The sequence below is a fragment of the Larimichthys crocea genome, chromosome XVII (genome assembly GCF_000972845.2).
Source record: "Larimichthys crocea isolate SSNF chromosome XVII, L_crocea_2.0, whole genome shotgun sequence".
NCBI classification, from domain to species: Eukaryota; Metazoa; Chordata; class Actinopteri; family Sciaenidae; genus Larimichthys; species Larimichthys crocea.
In genome coordinates, this window is record NC_040027.1 from 19,980,879 (window position 1) to 19,999,360 (window position 18,482).

Below are 18,482 nucleotides of genomic sequence, written 5' to 3' on the forward strand. Positions count from 1 at the left end.
GGTAAAGCCACATGGTCAGAAAAACCTTGAAACCTTTGTGATGAGGATAACTAACCAATAACCAAAAACTTACGTTACATTATATTACATTTTTAATTCATTTAAAATACAGTATTCTGAGGAAGGCATTAACAAACGGAGAGGCCTTAAATATGAGTTATGGATGTGACATGATCCTCTACAAGAGTTTGAGGTTGTGGGAGGTTGCCATGTAATCAGAAAGACAAATAACATATTTATTTGGCATTTGCACCACCTCAAAGTTCTATCAGTTGTAAGACATGTCCATCTGTTGAATAATTAAAAAAAAAACTACATTCTTCCCTTTCTCAGTGTGCACACAGGAAATAAACTACACCCACTGGCAGTTATGTTCTGTTGCAATGTCTATTTATTATTTGCCTGTAGTACATAGCATATGCATATTTATGCTTACAAACAAGTAGAAGTCTAACAAGCATTCATACATACATATACAACACATACATACCCCATTCACATATGAGCAAACCTTGATGTTCAATCCTATGGGCTACTTAAAGCAGAAAAATCCACCCTTCACTTATCACTCCTGTGAGTTTGAACATTTTAAATAAATAAGTCTTTAAGCCAAGATTCAAAGCAAATCAACTCTCTTTGTGGTCTTAATGTAGCAAGGGTTTGTGCAGCTGTTTCATTGTTAGTGAATGTCAGACTCTCTGTGTTGACACCCATGAGTCACTTTCCTGGGATGTGAGCACATTTTCTAACTCAAAACCGTTAGCACATTACGGGAAATGAACAAGAGCTCAGGAGTTAACCTCTGGCAGAGTTCAAAGAAGCAGCTCCACCAAGCACCCCATCTGATCTGATCAGTAAAGCTGTGGGCGAGTGCTAGTCTTCATATGAATCAGGGGTTTTAGTTAAAACTGATTCTTTGATTACTCTCTGAGGAACTACGGCAGATACAAACACACATGACATGACATGCATTGACAATCTCACACAGCCTTGATTAGGTCCAGACTGAGACTAAAACTGCAAAAACATAAAAAATAAATAAGATACTTTGTATCCAAAACTGTCATCTGCTGTGAGGAAATTCTCTGGAAGAGAGCTGGGTGATTTGAGAGAAATCCAATCCAAACACCACAATATACAGACAATTTATTTATTAGTTTTGTGACATGTACAATGGTAGCTCGGCAGCAGCATTTACAGTCTTAACTATATGCATATCATCCCCCTTTTTCATGTTTCTTGAAGTTAACTGAACTCTGCTCCACATTTTAGCAGCTGATACAACCCCCCCCACTCATGTGTAACCTAAGGCCATGAGGCTCCACCGTACTGATGGAGGACAATGTACAACATAAAGAGTTACATAGATTATAGCACTGTGCAAAGACTAAGGTGCTGACACCCATCCTCCACATCTCAAACACACACACACACAGGCTGTAAAGCCTAGTACAAATACACACACACACAAGCAGGTATGCACACACATACACAGATCACTAAAGGCATTTTTTGTTTTTATTTTTAAACTGTGTTGGATCTGTATCATGCCCGCTAAGCAGGAGTGGGAGGGGCTCAAATGATTTATTATTTCCTGCATAATTCAAAGTCTTCCAACTCACCTACAGGTCAGAGTTAGCAGGGAGACGGACAGTAAAACTGAACAAGTGTATTTATTTGTGCTTTAATAGTAAACTGGGTAACTTAGGTGATTTGAAAATGTGTCGAGATCATCTAGATTGAAGCCTCACCTTCATGTGAGGAAAATAAAAAAAAAATGGATAGAAATGTAACCCCATCAGGTAAAAAAAAAGAGTCTTCAGTCATATTTCTGACAGGCAAGTCAACCACATTCACTCTCCACCAGTTGCACCTGGTGACAGTGGCACATTACTGTCGTTAACGATTTTCCAGACAGTGTGTTTGCTTTAGAACCTGTTCTGTCCAAACAAAACAGGATGCTAAATGAACGACATGATACATGCATTAAATGAGCCCAGCCTTGTGCCTGTATTTTTTTCTGTCTTTGACTTGTTCTTACATTATATGAACGATAACAGGGGAAGCCAAAGTTGGGACTAATTCAGTAGTTTGATTAATGTCACCAGTGATAAATTATGTGTCCACTCCTGATCCACAGAGACAGAGGCTTTAATTACAGATCACTGCAATGGTAATGAGAATGTAGGTAATGCAAATGACATACTCTAACATAATGCTGAATGCACATGGTCAACACTTGCCACGAGTCTGATTAATAAGTGCAAATATCTCTGATTTGTATCAATGGTTTCTCACCTGGTCTGCTTGTGCTTTAGCCAGTGATCTGAGAGTCAACAGCTTGACAGCAACAGTCTAGCAGCTATCCATCACATTAGTGACTAAAGCACACACTATTTACTCTGTATTTACTTTTGCCATATATGTATTGTTGGTAAACACCGGTGTCAACGGAGCCCTTATGACTTATGACGGAACAAACACAGAACAGATTTCACAAAGCCACAGGACAATCAATCCACTGACCAAACGCAGTTTTCTCCTAAAAGATCTATACAGACAGACAACTCAAGGCCAAGTGGAGGCCTGCGGTATGTCTGCAGAATATATCCGATGTTCATAGTCTTTAATCTGATGTCCATCTCTAGCAGTCTTAAGTCACATATCTGCATGTGTGGCAGTTTTTGCAGCAGACATGACGCTGATGATCCGTGTGGGGACACGTCAAAGCATCTGGCAGATCTTCTGAAGGGTGTTTCTCTCCCTTTGTCTCGCAGTATGACATGGTAATTAGGCTTCGGCAGTCCAACAAACACAATCTGCAGCCTGATGACGGTAGTCAGATGTCCATCCTCCTGCATTCTGTCAAATGGTTAAATAAAGGAAGTGTGTGTATTTGTTTATATAAAAGCGGATCTTGGAAAGGTTTCTTAATCACACCAGTTAACCGTCATCCACTCCGCTTGACTTCCCTTTACACTTGTATCCTCTCATCTGTATCCTCCTTTCCTCAATCCAGATCCTTCCTGCTCATCCTTAACTCCAACACTTTTGTTCATTCCTCCAATCCTGTCCAGCAGGCCAACTGAGGAACTTGTGCAGCCCACGCACACATTTATACATGCATGCTCTCTCTCTCTCTTACACACACACACACACACACCAAAGTTCATCCTAAATCTTTTACACCATCACTGCTTTATATCACCACTTTACTAATCCAGGATACAGGTTAGGAAGATGGAAGTTGTGTGTATGTACAATTGTGTACATATTGTATATATGTATGTGTGTGTGTGTGTGTGTTCAGTCTGGTCCACAGGTGTCTGTGGGTATATGTTGGTGTGTGTGTGTGTCAGTTGGTCTCGTAGGAAGAAAGCAGTGCGGCGTCCACAGGCTCCATGCAGGAGGGGCAGGTGAAGGATCTCATCAGCCAGTCGTCTATACAGTCCATGTGGTAGATGTGCATGCAGGGCAGGAACCGGATGGGGTCTCCATACACAAAGTCCATCATACAGATGACACACCTGTGAAGGCGAACACAGACATTCAATACGAAACTTTGTTTGGACACAATACAGACAGGAAGTTGAATAAAAAGCGCAAACATTATTTTGTAATGTCACTTGACTATTAAATAACATGCAGGGCATTGCAAAACACAAATACAGCACATCAGTGACTGTAAATTCTTCATAGGTATTTAACTCTACCATTTCCAAACAGAACATTCGCCATGTTACAATTCATAACGGGTCTTGTATGGAGCCAAAACTTCTGATCATTGGAAAAAAAATAAATAATTGAAACTACAGCAGTAGCCATTTTATTCTTCAAAGTTGCAAAAATTTCCCATAATACTCATTAAAATACACATTTTTAGACCATAACCTTTTTTTGTCTTATTTTTATTTAGGTGGGCTACAGAGTTGACCTGTTATGAGTCTCAGCTGACTAGTGCCTGAACACCACACACCACGGCCTATTTTAAAACCAGGAAGTGAGACAGGGGTCTAAGGAATACATCTAACTCTTTTCATGCCTGATTAAATTATGTTTTTGTACAAATCGGACACAATTTTAACAGGCCAACATTTTAGTAAAATATATTTTACTTATTAGCATAATCAACTCTTTTCACATTATGGAGAAAATTACTTTCACGCTTCAACAACAAAAGGAGAGGGGAGACAAATACTGTGGGAAATGGGACTGTTATAACCATATAGACTTTTAATATATATATGTTTTTTGTTTTTTTTTCTAACTAGGCCGTGGGGTCAGCGACCTGTACCTGTGCCTTGGTTTTTGCTTTTGCAATTTCACATCTATGTTATTAATCAGTATTGTGAGTTTTACATTTTTTTGATGTCTTAATAACACTAATGCAGTAGAATTCAAAACTGTAGATAAGCAAATGTACACGGTTTGATAACCACAGATTTTCATACTACTTTAAGCCATGGTATCGGTACACTGCTGCTACCACTCAGGGTTTCAACTCACTCTCTGATCTTCTTCTCAGAGCCATCTCGTCCTGGGTCGTACACGCCCTTCGGTAGGTGCTGGATGAGTCCAATTCGCTGGGCGATGCGGACCTGCTCTTCCTCTGTCAGCTGAGTGGCCAGTCGGGCTTGGCTGGGTGTTGGGTGGTAGACAGGCACATGGATCTGCTCCTGCAGAGCAAAGACATCAAAGCAGACCGCATAAATTGTTAGAATGCATAACGGTTTCATGAATGTAGTCTGCAGGGAAAAGTAAGGTGACAGGCGAATACACAGAAAAAAACAAGCTGATTCTCAGAATTGTTTGTAAGCCTAGTTTGTGGCAGGAAGCATGTCATGATATACTGCAGCATCATATTCTTCTTTCATGAGGCCTGCTAACCATATCTCTGTGAACCCTTAATTCTACCATTGTGAGATGTTATTCTAAAAAAAAGGAGAAGATGTTCTTGTTATTACTTTCGGTGGAAGTAAAACCCGGGTCTAGCAGATGAACCACAGGCTTATGAAATATTCTTTTGATTATGGCACAAATGTGTTTCGTGAACAGCGATATAGGTGCTTATTTTAACAGTGAGGGATGGAATTAATGTTAACACCTGCCAATACAACACTGGTAAGATATATATATATACACACCACACCTTGAAGGGTGGATTTCACTTTGGCTCACTCAAGTTTTTAGTTGATTGTAAGAGCTCTTATTCCAAACACACATTCTTTGTTTGTTTTGGAATTATCCCTCTCATACTGAAGGCCTGCAGGGCTGAAACGTTCACACTAACTGTTTAAAACTAATACAATTAAGGATTTGTTTCAAGCCAACAATATTTCTGACCACACTGTGAAAGTATAATCACAGGCAGTAGGTGGTACTGTTTCTCCATGCCTCGTCCAAACAGCTACTTCAGCAGAGGGTCACTGAAGGTTCATTGTTGGTGCCATACAGACCTGATTTATAAAACAGGATTAATAAAAACAGTTTCACTCATTAACTGGCTGGGACCAAACTTTAGCAACCAAAACCTCTCTGTCCCTCTATGTTTTGGTCAACAAGAATCTTGCCTCATTTGAACAAACTGAAACTGTTGACATGTCGGAAGTCTTTCATTATGCCTGTCTGCAATGTTTTACGAAAACCACACGAGCTGAAGTTTAAAGTGGCATGAAAGTATAGACGAACCACTTCAACACTGACAGCGTTTCCATATTGCACTGTAATGAGTCACATGAACAGAAAATGTTAATATTACCTCACCAGAAATAGAGCTGAGATATTTAGAGAGACAAGTTATCCGTAATTTTTTAATATTCAGTTAATTTATGTGACTTTTCAAGCAATAGTAAAAACGTGCTACTTTCATTTTTCAAATGCACTTAGTTTTGGACTGTTTGATGGACAAAACAGTAACTTTTTTTTTTTTTGCGTGAATTCAGGAGAGAATAGATACGCATAACTTTATTTCTACCATGTGTACCACCAATGTCTCCAAGTATCCTTCTCCTCTCTATACAACTTTCTATTGACTCAACTCTCATTTTACGGTTGATGACGATGCATTTTCTTCCTTCCCTCTTATCTGACATTTTCTTACATATACTCAATACAGTCTCTTGTGGTGAGTACTACTTCCTCTTCTTCACCGAGCCCATACTTGTCAGCCCACTGACTAACCGACTTCTCCTCTTACAGTGCGCCAATTCTTAATGTCATGAAACAAAAAAAAATCCAACAGGCAGTTCACGGAGACAGTAAGTGAGGTCCTTCATTAACCACCTGTATACACACTCCAGAGATGACCATTTGACACAAAGCACCATACACTTGAATAACTACAGCTGGGGATCAGACAGCTGGAAAGAAACGTATACATCTATCCTGTCAAAAATATCAGATCCTAAGTATTGTTGCTTTAAATCAAAGGTGCTATGCTGAAACTTGTCTTTCTGTGTTTTACTTTGTTGTGCTTGTGAAGTCAAAATGTCTTCAACTAACAGAGTAATGTAAATAGCACTGTATTATCTCCTTAAGTGACACGAGAAGAGACAACACTAAGAGACAGATGTGACCTGAAATACCAGTTCCACTTTGTCAATATAGTATGTAGAGTAGTGTACATGGTTAAAGTTACTTCATTATTAAGATCATTATAGATTTGATAACATAGCTTTGACATAAAAGGCACAGTGGTTACAATTTGAGGGTAAAGTTTAAATCACAGAACTCTGTTTTCATACAACCATGAAGGGTAGGTGTATTTCAATATGTGGGGTTAAATTGTGGAATAATTTGAAGATGGAACTTAAACAAAGTACATATATTATTCATCCTAAGGATTATTCAACTTAGAGTCACCAATTAACCTATTAAGTGCATTCCTGCGGGAGGAAGCCGGAGTACCCGCAGAAAACCCACGCAGTATGATTATGATTCATAAATATGTATGGTGCATTTGTGTACATGCATATATGCATATGCACAAATGCATGTATGTAGATATGTATATATATGAATATGTGAATTGTATTGTGAATATGTATATAGAAATGTATGTACAGGAGACAGTCTATAAATTAATTAATAAGTAGATGTGAAGGAGTAGGAATAAATAAGCGGATACTTCTTCCTACTCCATTTTGAACATGTAATATTTCATTTGTACCGGTCAAGAGAATTTAATCATTTTGTCTGTGTGTGTACAGGTTTGACCTCTTTTCTTTTTTGCAGTTTTTATTTTCTCTTATTCTTTTACATAAAAAACTAAACAAAACAAAAACAAAACATCTTAACAGAGTCTCATTTTAATTCTTGAAAAATTATATTTTTAGGTTAAAAGACTTTCACAGAAAACATGCAAAACAGAGATATCCGGGTACGTAGTAGTCAGCCTCATGGCAACACAGCATTTTAAGCCACGAGTCAGCATAACTTTAGATGAGGCGGTATGCTGCTCCTCTGACAGCCACTCCTTTCTCTCATGTCGAAAAGAGACGGCAGCCAGGCAGCAGGAATAAAAGCTACAGACAGGCAGGGCCTCAGAGGGGGGCAGCAGCTGTCCTCTGTGTCAGTAGGGTGTTCAGCAGTGATCAGCAGTGTAATTGTTGTCATATGCCTTTACCTTACTTCATACATGAGGCGTCAGCTGGCCTGTGACAACTGTTCATTATGTGACCTCAGGTTAACCAGAAGGACAACAGTCACAGAGATGAAGAGAGAGAGAGAGGCAGCGGGAGGAGACCAGGGTGAAAGTGGGATTTAAGAGGAATCCAAGGTACAGACCCTGATTTCCTCTAAGCTCACTGCAGGCTGCTGGGACTGTCAGCGTGCCAGGACCAGAGTGCTAATGGTGAGCGGGAAGTAAGGTGAAGATTGTAGACAACAAAGGAATGAGATTAGATGCAGAGTTTAAGTGAAAGAAAGATGGATAGAGAGGGGAGGCATTTACCCTCGCTCTTCCATCATCCATCACTGATTGAAAGACATTCAGAAAAAAGAAAAGTAGAGGTGGATAGAGGCACTCAGCCCACATGTTCAATAACAGGCAATGCTTCAAGAGCGCACACACACACACACACGCACGCAAACACACACTCTCTATGAAGGATTTCCCCCACTGCTGTATACTGTAGGCGTGTGGCCATGAAAAAAAAAATGTGAGGTGGGTCAGAACCACACAATCCCGGTTCAGTTACAACATCACTGGTTCATTTCTCTAGGGGAAGTTAGCAGTTTTTGGCATTCACACAGAGACTTCCTATAAAGTATATACTTGTTACATTAAATGACTGATAATGACAGACTCTGCAAGTGTTTCTATTCGCTGGAGAACAGTAGCGTGTTGGAAAATAATACAAACAAAGAAGAGTTCCGAATACTCTGAGAAGAGTCTTAGTCCGGTAACTTTTCATTAGCCGGATAGTCGCAAAACCTGCGATTAGCTAGGGGCGTGCAATATAATATAATTCACAATATTACTTGTAGAATTTGTACAGAAAAAAAATACTGCTATAATGGAAATATTCCTTCTTGTTGACATAATAATATCAGACTGTTAAGTGCAGCACCAATCATAGCTGGAGAGGAAAGTAATGTTATTACCTTCAGTAGTGTCCCAGTGGTTTGGTCACAAAAGATATACAAATGACGGAAACTTGAAAGAAGACTTCTCGGAACACCTACAGAAAAACCTTCTTTCACACTGGCACGATTGCAGCTAACCACAGCCTCTGCTCTCTGTGAATGAGGAAAGTACCAAAAGTACACAGCCGCTCTTAAAGCCTTTAAGAGCGGCCTTGACACCTTGAAGTAAAACTGTAATAAAAACTACAAAAAGTAACCTGTTGCATGCTTTTCTGTTCTGGAAATATTAGTCCTTTATTTTCCACGCAAGCCATGATGCAACATTAACTAAACTGGTCCTGAGCAGACCTCTGTCTGTGCCCACATGATGCCGACATACCAGAGAAGCCAGAGCATTAAGGGCTAATGTGTATTTGGGGTTGCAGACAGGCAGCATGATGACTGGGCAAAACCCCTGTTTTGAACACATGCTGTAAGGACAGCTTAGTCATTAGACATTACAAATACAAACAATGTATTCGTAATGTCTTGTTTTTTTGTGTGGTTTTTGCATTTTGTCTGCAAATCTTCTTAACCTAATGCAGGAAATATCTACTTGCCAATTATGATATATCTTTTGTGAAACCTAAGCAGTGTCAATATGCACTTAAGGGGAAGATACACCAGGAACATGATGCATTTGCAGGCCCTGAAATCTTAGCCTCTGTCCAGGGACTGCAGAGTAACAAAATCTTTCAACAAGACCTGCGCACAGTACAGGCAAGCATCCACTTAACTGATCACTCAAACATGCGCATGCAACAATGACAAACAATGGGAGAAGGATGGACATTCGCATCACAGGATGTGTTTGTTGATGTGATAGCAGGACAGGGCTGACGGTGTGATGATAACAGTATGTGTGTATCGCATTACTTCATCAGCATGGTAGAACAGGAAGTTTGGGCGTTGATGTAGGTCAAGAGTATTAACCCTAGTGTTTAAACATAACACATGACGTGAAGCTCACACAAAGGCTTTATTCTAGGCAGACAAAAACTGTGGAGGAGACACATAATGGTGGAAAAGTAATTAAAGAAAAGTCAATTTGCGGGAAAGAAAGTGAAGTAAAGAATAAAAAGCAATAATATATTTTCATTTATTTTAGCAGCAGTCATAAACAAATCATGCGAGAGCAGCATCGGCCAATGAAAACAAGTGTCAGGGGAGTCATGACAGCCTGTACCACATTATATAAGCCCTTTCACTTAGTTATGCCACTGTAATGTAATGACCAAAACCACCCTGACCCCACTGATCATAGAAGACAGGGCTGCCAACTGAAGGAGTTGTGGAGAGACAAAAGAGTTATTCGAGTCTGGGTCCTTTTGATGAGTGCTCAGGAACAGCAACCTCTCTGTGGCTGTGTGTCAGCCAAAGCCCACAGACTATGTCACTGACCTGCAGTACAATGGCTTGTTTGTCAGCACCACCTCCTCCACCCCCCAAATGTTTCTGTTACCATATTCGGATAAGACGGTTGGTGATCAGTCACAAGGGGCTGCCTTACAAGGCTAAAAACCTGTCACCCAAAATATCTGGTTTAAGTGACTCAGCCACACCTGTGTTGAAGTCAGAAGCACCGGCTGAACTCGTCTGCCCGTTATGTTACTGTTATCTGCGTTCTTTTACGGCCTTCTCTGACTGTAGCATAACCTACGGATGGAATGGATGGGAGAAACCTGCAGACCACAGCAGCGACACTTTCAAAGTGTAGGTCGGGACAAAACATTTTGTTCAAACCAGCGTTCTCTCTGTACGCATTCAACAGGAAATGTTCTGATTAACCCCGCTGATATATAAAAACCTCCCGATATACAATGCACTCACTATCACTACTTTGAGCAGAGTCAGGGATGAGCAAGGATTACAAATCAAACACCTCGAGATGTTTGGCAGTCTGTTATTGGTTCATTGGAAAGTGCAAGGATCTGCTACCTGCCTTTTACTACGAAGTTCATTAAAGACATAGAGACGGCAAAGAAACAGTTCAAAGGTCAGCCAATCCTCTTTCTCCTCTTTGTCTGTTATTTAGCTAACTGCATAGATCAGAGATATAATATATAGAACAGCATCAGATATCAGATAACCATAACATTATACCAATTCGCTTCCCCATTTGGGACATCGATAATCTCCACCGAGTTCCTTCAAGCACGACTTCTCTAGATATTATTGTTGGCGATGGTTGAAATGGTTCCGTAAACCTGAAACTGCCATAAGAGTTTCTATGTTGCGGCCAAACTGACACAGAGCAGGCTTTTGTTTGCTCCAATCTGATCTGCTTCTCGACTTGCAATCATCTCCCTCATTCATAGAATATCAAATTCACCCGAACTTTTGCTCATTTCTCCGCAGACGATTGTTCGCTTCCCACTGAAAATGAACGCAGGCCTTGTGATTAGCTTTTGGTGAGTGTGCTGTAACGTGGACATTATTCTCAATAATGTAAATACAAACATTTTAAACAACTCGACATCAAACTAAAGACCTTATAACATTTTCTTAAACATGATGTGACATCTATAATAAAATATATCTGTAACAACATTTATGGATGTTATCGAAAACCATTTCTATCACTCTAAACAGATGTGCTCAAAATGACTCATAACCTACTGAGGGCGCTTTCACACCTGTAGTTCTCTTGATTTGATCCAAACTAAAAATATATATAAAATAAATAGTTTCCTTTTAGTGCTGGTCTGCCTCTTTTTTTTCACTGACTTATTATAAACAAACCATTAATCTATTTTCTGTGTAACCTGATAAGAATTGCAGGAGCTGCAGCCAGGGTACACCCCATCCATGCTTATATTCACACCTACGGGCAATTTAGAGTCAGCAATTAACCTGTTGAGTGCATGTCTTTGGACTGTGGGAGGAAGACAGAGTGCCCGGAGAGATCCCACGTAGAAACGAGGAGAACATGCAAACTCCACACAGAAAGGCGTGTTTTTTTTGTAATGTGAGGAGCTCACAATGAAAACAATCGTCATCAATATATCAGATATTGTGTGTCTTGCTCATGTTAAGACTAATGACAAGTAGTTGAGAAGAGGGAAAAAGAGTTAACATTAAGGGTTATGTTCTTACTGTGTGGTCTGTGTTGATGTGGTAATGCACATATGTGTTACCATGGTTACCAAATGATTAACACAGACATACACATACTGTGTATTTATCATTTATACAAAACGCTTATCGCTTCCTTCACAGCCTGAAGACGGATTAAATAGCAGCAGAACTTCTGAATTCACGCTTGGAAGCGGACCAAGAGCCTCCTTTTCAGACGCTCTCGGGCGATTCCTCCTATCTCTGGCGCTCTCCCTCGTCTCCGGTCCAGGTTTGACAGCTAATTACAAACCACCTCAAAAGAAAAACTTTTTTTTTCTCCCCATTTCTTCTTCTGACCAAGCCAGCTGAGGCCAAACCAAAGTGCTGACTGCAAGCCCTCTCATCTTGACGGCAGTGCGGTTGGTTGAGTGTGCTCCACAGTGTGTATGTGTGTGTACTACAGTCAGTGGTGTGTACCTCCTGCTCTACTAAACCATCTGAAAGTAGATTTGGCCTTGAAAGCAGCAGGAGTCTTATTTGATGTGTTTTGAATCCTTTTTTTTTTTTTTGCCCTCTAGGCCTCATGCTCACACAAAAAGTGAGAGAAACAGTAAAAAAGGCTGAAAAGTGTATTAAGAAGTTCAGCTACCTGCAAACACAGTGAATCTTTTTAAAGTCTGCAAGGTGTCCAAGCCAATAAGATTCGGCTGTAAAGCTAGCTGACAGCAGCATAAAGGCGTTTGTGCCAAACTGATCGTGATCAATAAAAACTCCTGTCACTGCCCCCAACTCTGAGGCTTACAAGGGAGATGTTGAGGGAGGGCATTACATGCCATACCAGGGGGCCAAATGCACACACACACACACAAACTCTCTCTCTCTCAAAATCAAACACACACACACACACAGGCCTTATCTCCCGTTGCACAGTCCCACAGCAATGACTCAGCACTCGTCTCACCAGCTGCTTTCCAAATCAACACACTCCACAAACACACAGTGATGCAACACACACACACACACACACACACACACACACACACACACAAACACACACACACGCTTCACAATATTAGAAGCACAAACAGAACTGCACCTCCCTCGGCTTTTTAGCCTCCGCGATTGATACGAAACAAGCACAACTCGCACACACTCGCTCACTTTGAAATCATTTTGACGAGACATTAAATGGTCCACTAGCCTAAGTGGTTGGCTCAGAGGGCTGATCTCATCCACTTAGCTTTCAACATCCATCCTTCCTACCTTCCTCTCGTCCTATGTCTATACAGACCATGTCTATATGGACTGCAATACTGATGCTAAGCTAATTAAGACTGCTAAATAATCAACAGCATTGGATTCTGCATCAGTATTTTCTGATCAAGTTATCTCAACCGAGGCTGTGGCTGTTGTACACATAATGAAATGAAGACATCTTAGAGGTGATGTCTAATCATGAAAGGGAATTTTAGACATATATACATATAAAACTGCGACTGCCAAATTTTTTATTACAATACATGTACAGAGTAGATGTAAGAGATCCACTTAAATCACTTATCGCTATTTGGTTAAAAAAAAAAAAAAGTAGTTATAACGAGTTATGTTATGTAAAAGTTCTGCTAGTATTTATGTGTCAATGTATATGCTGAATAGTGCGTGTTATGGTAACGGTTCAGTAAGGTGGCAGCAAGATAGTTTTGAGTGTGTATGGGCACAGAAAAAAATGTGTAGATAAACTTGGTACTACAATATGCTAAAAAGTTAGCTGAGTCATGGATTCAGACCGCATGAAGGACAGCATCAAGTCGGTAATGGACCGGGTTGACATGTTTTCAAGATTACCTTTTGAGTTTTCACAAGAAGACTGGATGAAGTTTATGGTCACAAGTCAAATAAAGATCACACTTAGCAGACTAAGTGGCCTAGGCACTTGGAGCTTGTGGAAAAATGGCCACAACAGGAAAGTTACTGCTGGACAACACCTGCTAAATCATCTGATGCCAAAGCTAGGTTCAGACAAAAAAGGAAAAAAAAGTACTTATTGGCAGGCAACTTTCTTTCTACAAAGGAGAACAGAATACATTTATATACACACACAGACAGGTCACAAATGAAGACACATTTTGTCACAAAGGTGACAAACTGGAAAGAACAATATAAAGTGTCTTAGTAAGGTGTTGGCCTGCATCACATTCCCAGAACAGCTTCAATGTGTCTTGGCATTGATTCTTATGTCTCTGAACTCTGCTGGCTTAACCACGTTGGTCCAAAATCTCTCAGCTGGTTTGAGATGTGGTGATTGAAAAAGTCATAACATATGATTCACACATTTTTTCATTTTCACTATAGATAGCATCTGCATTCTTTATGTTTCTCCATTTAATCAGGTTTTTCTTTCATTTGTATTTGTCTGTGTCTGTCCATATATACACATACATTCTCTGCCTCTTTCTTTCAGCCAGGAAATTATTCAACGGCAACTCAAAGCAGCCTCCGGCTGGGTAACAATCAGGCTCAGCCCCAGATGCAGGAATTCACCCTCCTCTGATTCACCGCTGACTGTAGATTCTCAGGAAACACGGTCTGACTGATGCCAGTGTGATGGGCGAACTTGAGTAGCAACAGACGTTACACTGTTCTACATGCACATGGCAGTGATATGTGCTGCGTAAGCTTCCAGTAACAACTTGTTGAATTTCTTCTTCTTTTTTTTTACAGTGTCATTCGCCACTTCCTAATAAACTGTCTCTGTTAGCCAAAAGGTGTGATTATTATCATTTCTATAATTTCCAGCAAGGAACTGTGGCAGCAAAATTCCAGATAACTTAAATCCTAGAGAGCTATTATTGTTTCTTTCAGTTCTACAGAAAACCAGCTACTGCCCGCCATATGTTTGGGTCTGGATCATCTGGCATACATAAAATAATACAGAAGACCTCAGAAATATTATTAATTATTCTACAGTTTAGGGGTTTAAAAAAAAGTGAGGGTACGGGGGAACAATTAAATGCATGAATGTGGTCTACTCTGAAGAGAACATTTATTATTTAACCCAAGCATTGTATCAACAGGTTAAATACAACAGACAAAAGACCACTGCATTCCTAAAGCCTGTACAAGAAAGGCTTTTAACTGCTGGACTATTTGCCTGTTCAGTTTTTCACAATGTGGTGACCCTCGTCGTGTGAGCAAATAATTTTACTATATAACTTTTCAAGGATGCCCGTCATACACAGTCATGGTACTATTACCTGTAACCTGGAATGGTTCAAACAGGTATTTTTGTTTCTGCTGTCTCAACTTTTTTTGCAATATGTTACAAACATCCCATTATATTGACAGAAAAACACAAAGTTTAACAGTTTGAACATTAAATATCAGACCCTCTAGCACAATGTATGTGCATACAGGCCTGTACTTGGCCGTTTTATGGAAAACGCCAAATTCAATATATCAAATTGAGTATAGCACAGCCTTTAGTCCCTCTTCTAACACACACAGCACTTCCAAAGTGTGTTAAGCTGAACTGCAAGCACACAAAAAATGTGTGCTGTGTTCTCCGGCAGGGTTCAGATGGTGAAGGTGCTGATTACGGTGGTCACCGGGGAGAAAAGAGCTGGCAGGCCTGAAAGAGCCCTTTATAAGTAGGTTTGAACTAGTTAGTTAACCCCTCTTGTGAAACTCTGTCGGTGCAAACAAACTGCACAGGCTTTCTTAACACAACTGAGAGCTTAGTCAGAGCTTTTCCAAAGAAACGAAGCAATGTTTATTACAGCATGACTCCTCAAGGTACCAGAGCTGGCAGCTTTGGCCTAATTACACACTGTTGTATGCCAGACATGACATGCTTGTTGCTCTGTTCAGATACTCCTCTGTGAGCGACAATCCACTGATAATACATAGGGATGGACATTTTGAGTCATCTCCATTTCCAAGTACACACATTTAATAATTATAATGTGGGAAAAGAGTCTGAAATGACCACCCAAATGAAGATGCAGGTGGGGTCAGCCTGCTAACCTGACTGTACTCCAGCTCAACAAATGCCATCATCACTTCGCAGAAACTTTCTCTTTCCACAAAGATTAATGGGAGCACATCTCTAGTCACCATATGCATGATGAGCTGTTGTTTACTGAACTGGTTGCTTAAGTTTAATGTTACATAGCCTACACTGCACGTTCATTTAGTTTATTTTGTCGAAATACTTCCAAATATCGAATACTGACGGCCAAATCGAGTACTCATGTAGTCATGCCTATTCATAATGATGACAAAGATTATGAATGAGGAACTTGAAACTGTCTCATGGTGTTACCAGGATGTTTGAATGCACCGATCGCTAAAGTTATCGTTGCGTATTTGAGGCTGGCTCCAGAAATGAGTAAACATGAGATACAGCCCGGTACAAAAACACAGTTTTGGTCTTCATGACTAACTTTATGGCGACTGCACAGGGAGGTGATTAAATTATATTAATACTAGAAAAGTTATGCAGAGTTAAGGGCACGACTACTTTGATTGACAGGTAGGTACTGTCAAAGGTGGCTGTCAGCAACCAGGCTTCATTTAGCCCGTCTCAACTACACCCAGGCTCCATGTTTTTGGATTAGCCAGGAGCCAGCAGAGCCAAGATTGCCAAGATGGCAACGACCAGAGCTGACCACGCTGAGCTTCACAACGGCTAATCGGAAATGCATCGGTGACATCACAGAGACCACATCCAATTTTGAGTAACCAGTCTATGACGCTAATACATGAGAAGCACAAACTGAGGCTAGAAATTGACGCTTTTCTGATGGTGCAGCGTGTGAGTTTTAAACCAGTAGGATATAGTAACCTAGTGTGTAGCATAAAGAAAATCAAATAGCATACATACAAAAATAAATTTAAACTGCTTTAGACACAATTTTGGCCACTGCCACTGACTTATCAAAGTTATTTTTCTACCATTTTCCACATCTGTCGAGGATGTGCAGCGACATTGACCCAACACATAATTACTGTACTTTCCAAAGATCAAAAATGGTTTCAATATTATCGTTGTTGTGGTGGAAATAGCTCACGATATGATACGTATATTTTCAATGTTTTTTTTGGAAGTGTGTAGCACATATTCATTGAGGGTTTTCATCTTTTAAAGAAATGTACTGATGACAACACAAAGACAAAGAAGCACCACACCGGCCTCATCCAGTGATAGTGATACAATAAAATCTATTTATGTATTTATGTATTTATCGTCGTATTTATTTCAATAACTCAGGCATCTACTTAAAAGATCACCTATGTCAAATTTTGCTTTTTAAAATGATAGACAACAACAGACTGTGACAGCACGGCAAATTTCCCCCCTTGGGGGTTGCACTTTGTTGCGGCATATTGAAGCAGCCTCCTACAATAAGAGCTCTCATGCTTTACTGACCTGAGATCGCCTTCAGTTTCCCATGCTTTAGAAACACTTATCTTAAATCTACAGATAAGGCTTAGCTTAACCCAGTAACAAGCAAAACTCTCTGCCAAAGCCTTACGTAACGCATACCAGTCGCCTCTTAACACAGAGAAACACACACACGAGAAGGGAAATCATATTTACAGCTATGGCATGGCCTGGTCTGTTTTATAGATGATCTAATTCAGGAAATAAGGACACCAGACAAACAAAGTTGCTGCCCTGGAGGAGGGGAGGGAGGAAGAGAAGCAGCTGACAAAGTTATGAGAGTCACCTTTAATGGAAAAGTCCAATAAATTATAGTTTACACTGCTGGCCTGAGCTACGTGACATAATACATGTTAAAACAACACGGATCAGTGTGTCTGAATGACGACTACAGCTAAGTGATGATATCATGCTGCGATCATAATGAATCACAGCACGACTTCAGGGGACAGAGACAGGAGACCTTCGGATGAAACAAAGCGGATTAGTGTCAAAGCCATGAGGAGACGGGGTCAGTGATGTTGAGGATCTGTAAACACTTTATATATTGTTACAGGAGGCAAAAAAAAACTAAAACACACACACAATGTCTAGTTGGTCAAAGTTACCTGATAGGGGGGCGGTGCCTCCTGGTCGGGGTCAGCACCGTCTCCGTAGCTGGCCCGGTCAGACTGAGATTCATGGAGCAAAGAAATATCATCCGAGGTCGGAGATTTCAGACAGTTTCCCATCTCCTTCCTCTTCGGTCAAACTCTCCTTTTTTTTGTTTGTTTTGTTTAGTTTTTGTAGGGCCACTTTTTTTTTTCTTACGGATAATGTCAGCGGAGGAGAAGGCGTCGAGGATGCACACACACACACACACACACACACACACAGCTGATGATGATGATGATCCTCTCCTCCCCCCCACCCCCCACCCCAGGACGACTGCTCAGTTCAACAACAACAACAACAACAACAACAAAACATCCCTCAGCTAGCAGCTAGCCACACAAAGAGCTAGCCTGCTAACAGCAGCTAGCGCTCGCAGAGGGGAGAGCATCTACTTGAAATGAATAAAACTCACGACCGGAACAACGTCGGAGGGATTTCACAAAAAGCAGACGCGGCGACGCGAAAGGAAACCCTTAAAATCAGCTCATTTAAAAATGACAAAGACTAGCGGCGGCTCTGCTCCCTGCCTGCCTGCCTGCCTGCCTGCCTGTCAGGGACTTTCCAGCTTGCAGCTGCTGAATAACGACAAAAGATGTAGCGACAAGAAGCCCCGCCCCCGTCAGAGAGAAACAACCAATGAGCGTTCAGCTACAGCCAGGAAGCGCTTATCCGCAGCCAATCACATTCGTGGTCACGTTGCCCT

At 40.6% G+C, this 18,482-nt stretch overlaps 1 protein-coding gene across 1 annotated transcript; it reads right to left on the reverse strand.

Moving 5' to 3' along the window:
* Nucleotides 1-1,136: 1,136 nt before the first annotated feature.
* rnf11b (ring finger protein 11b) lies at nt 1,137-18,347 on the reverse strand. The gene is made up of 3 exons (XM_027290039.1): nt 17,734-18,347; nt 4,507-4,676; nt 1,137-3,527 (listed from the first exon to the last, which is right to left on the reverse strand). Exons 1-3 carry the CDS (start codon nt 17,854-17,856, stop codon nt 3,356-3,358), a joined length of 465 nt encoding a protein of 154 aa, XP_027145840.1. The 5' UTR covers nt 17,857-18,347; the 3' UTR covers nt 1,137-3,355.
* Nucleotides 18,348-18,482: the final 135 nt, after the last annotated feature.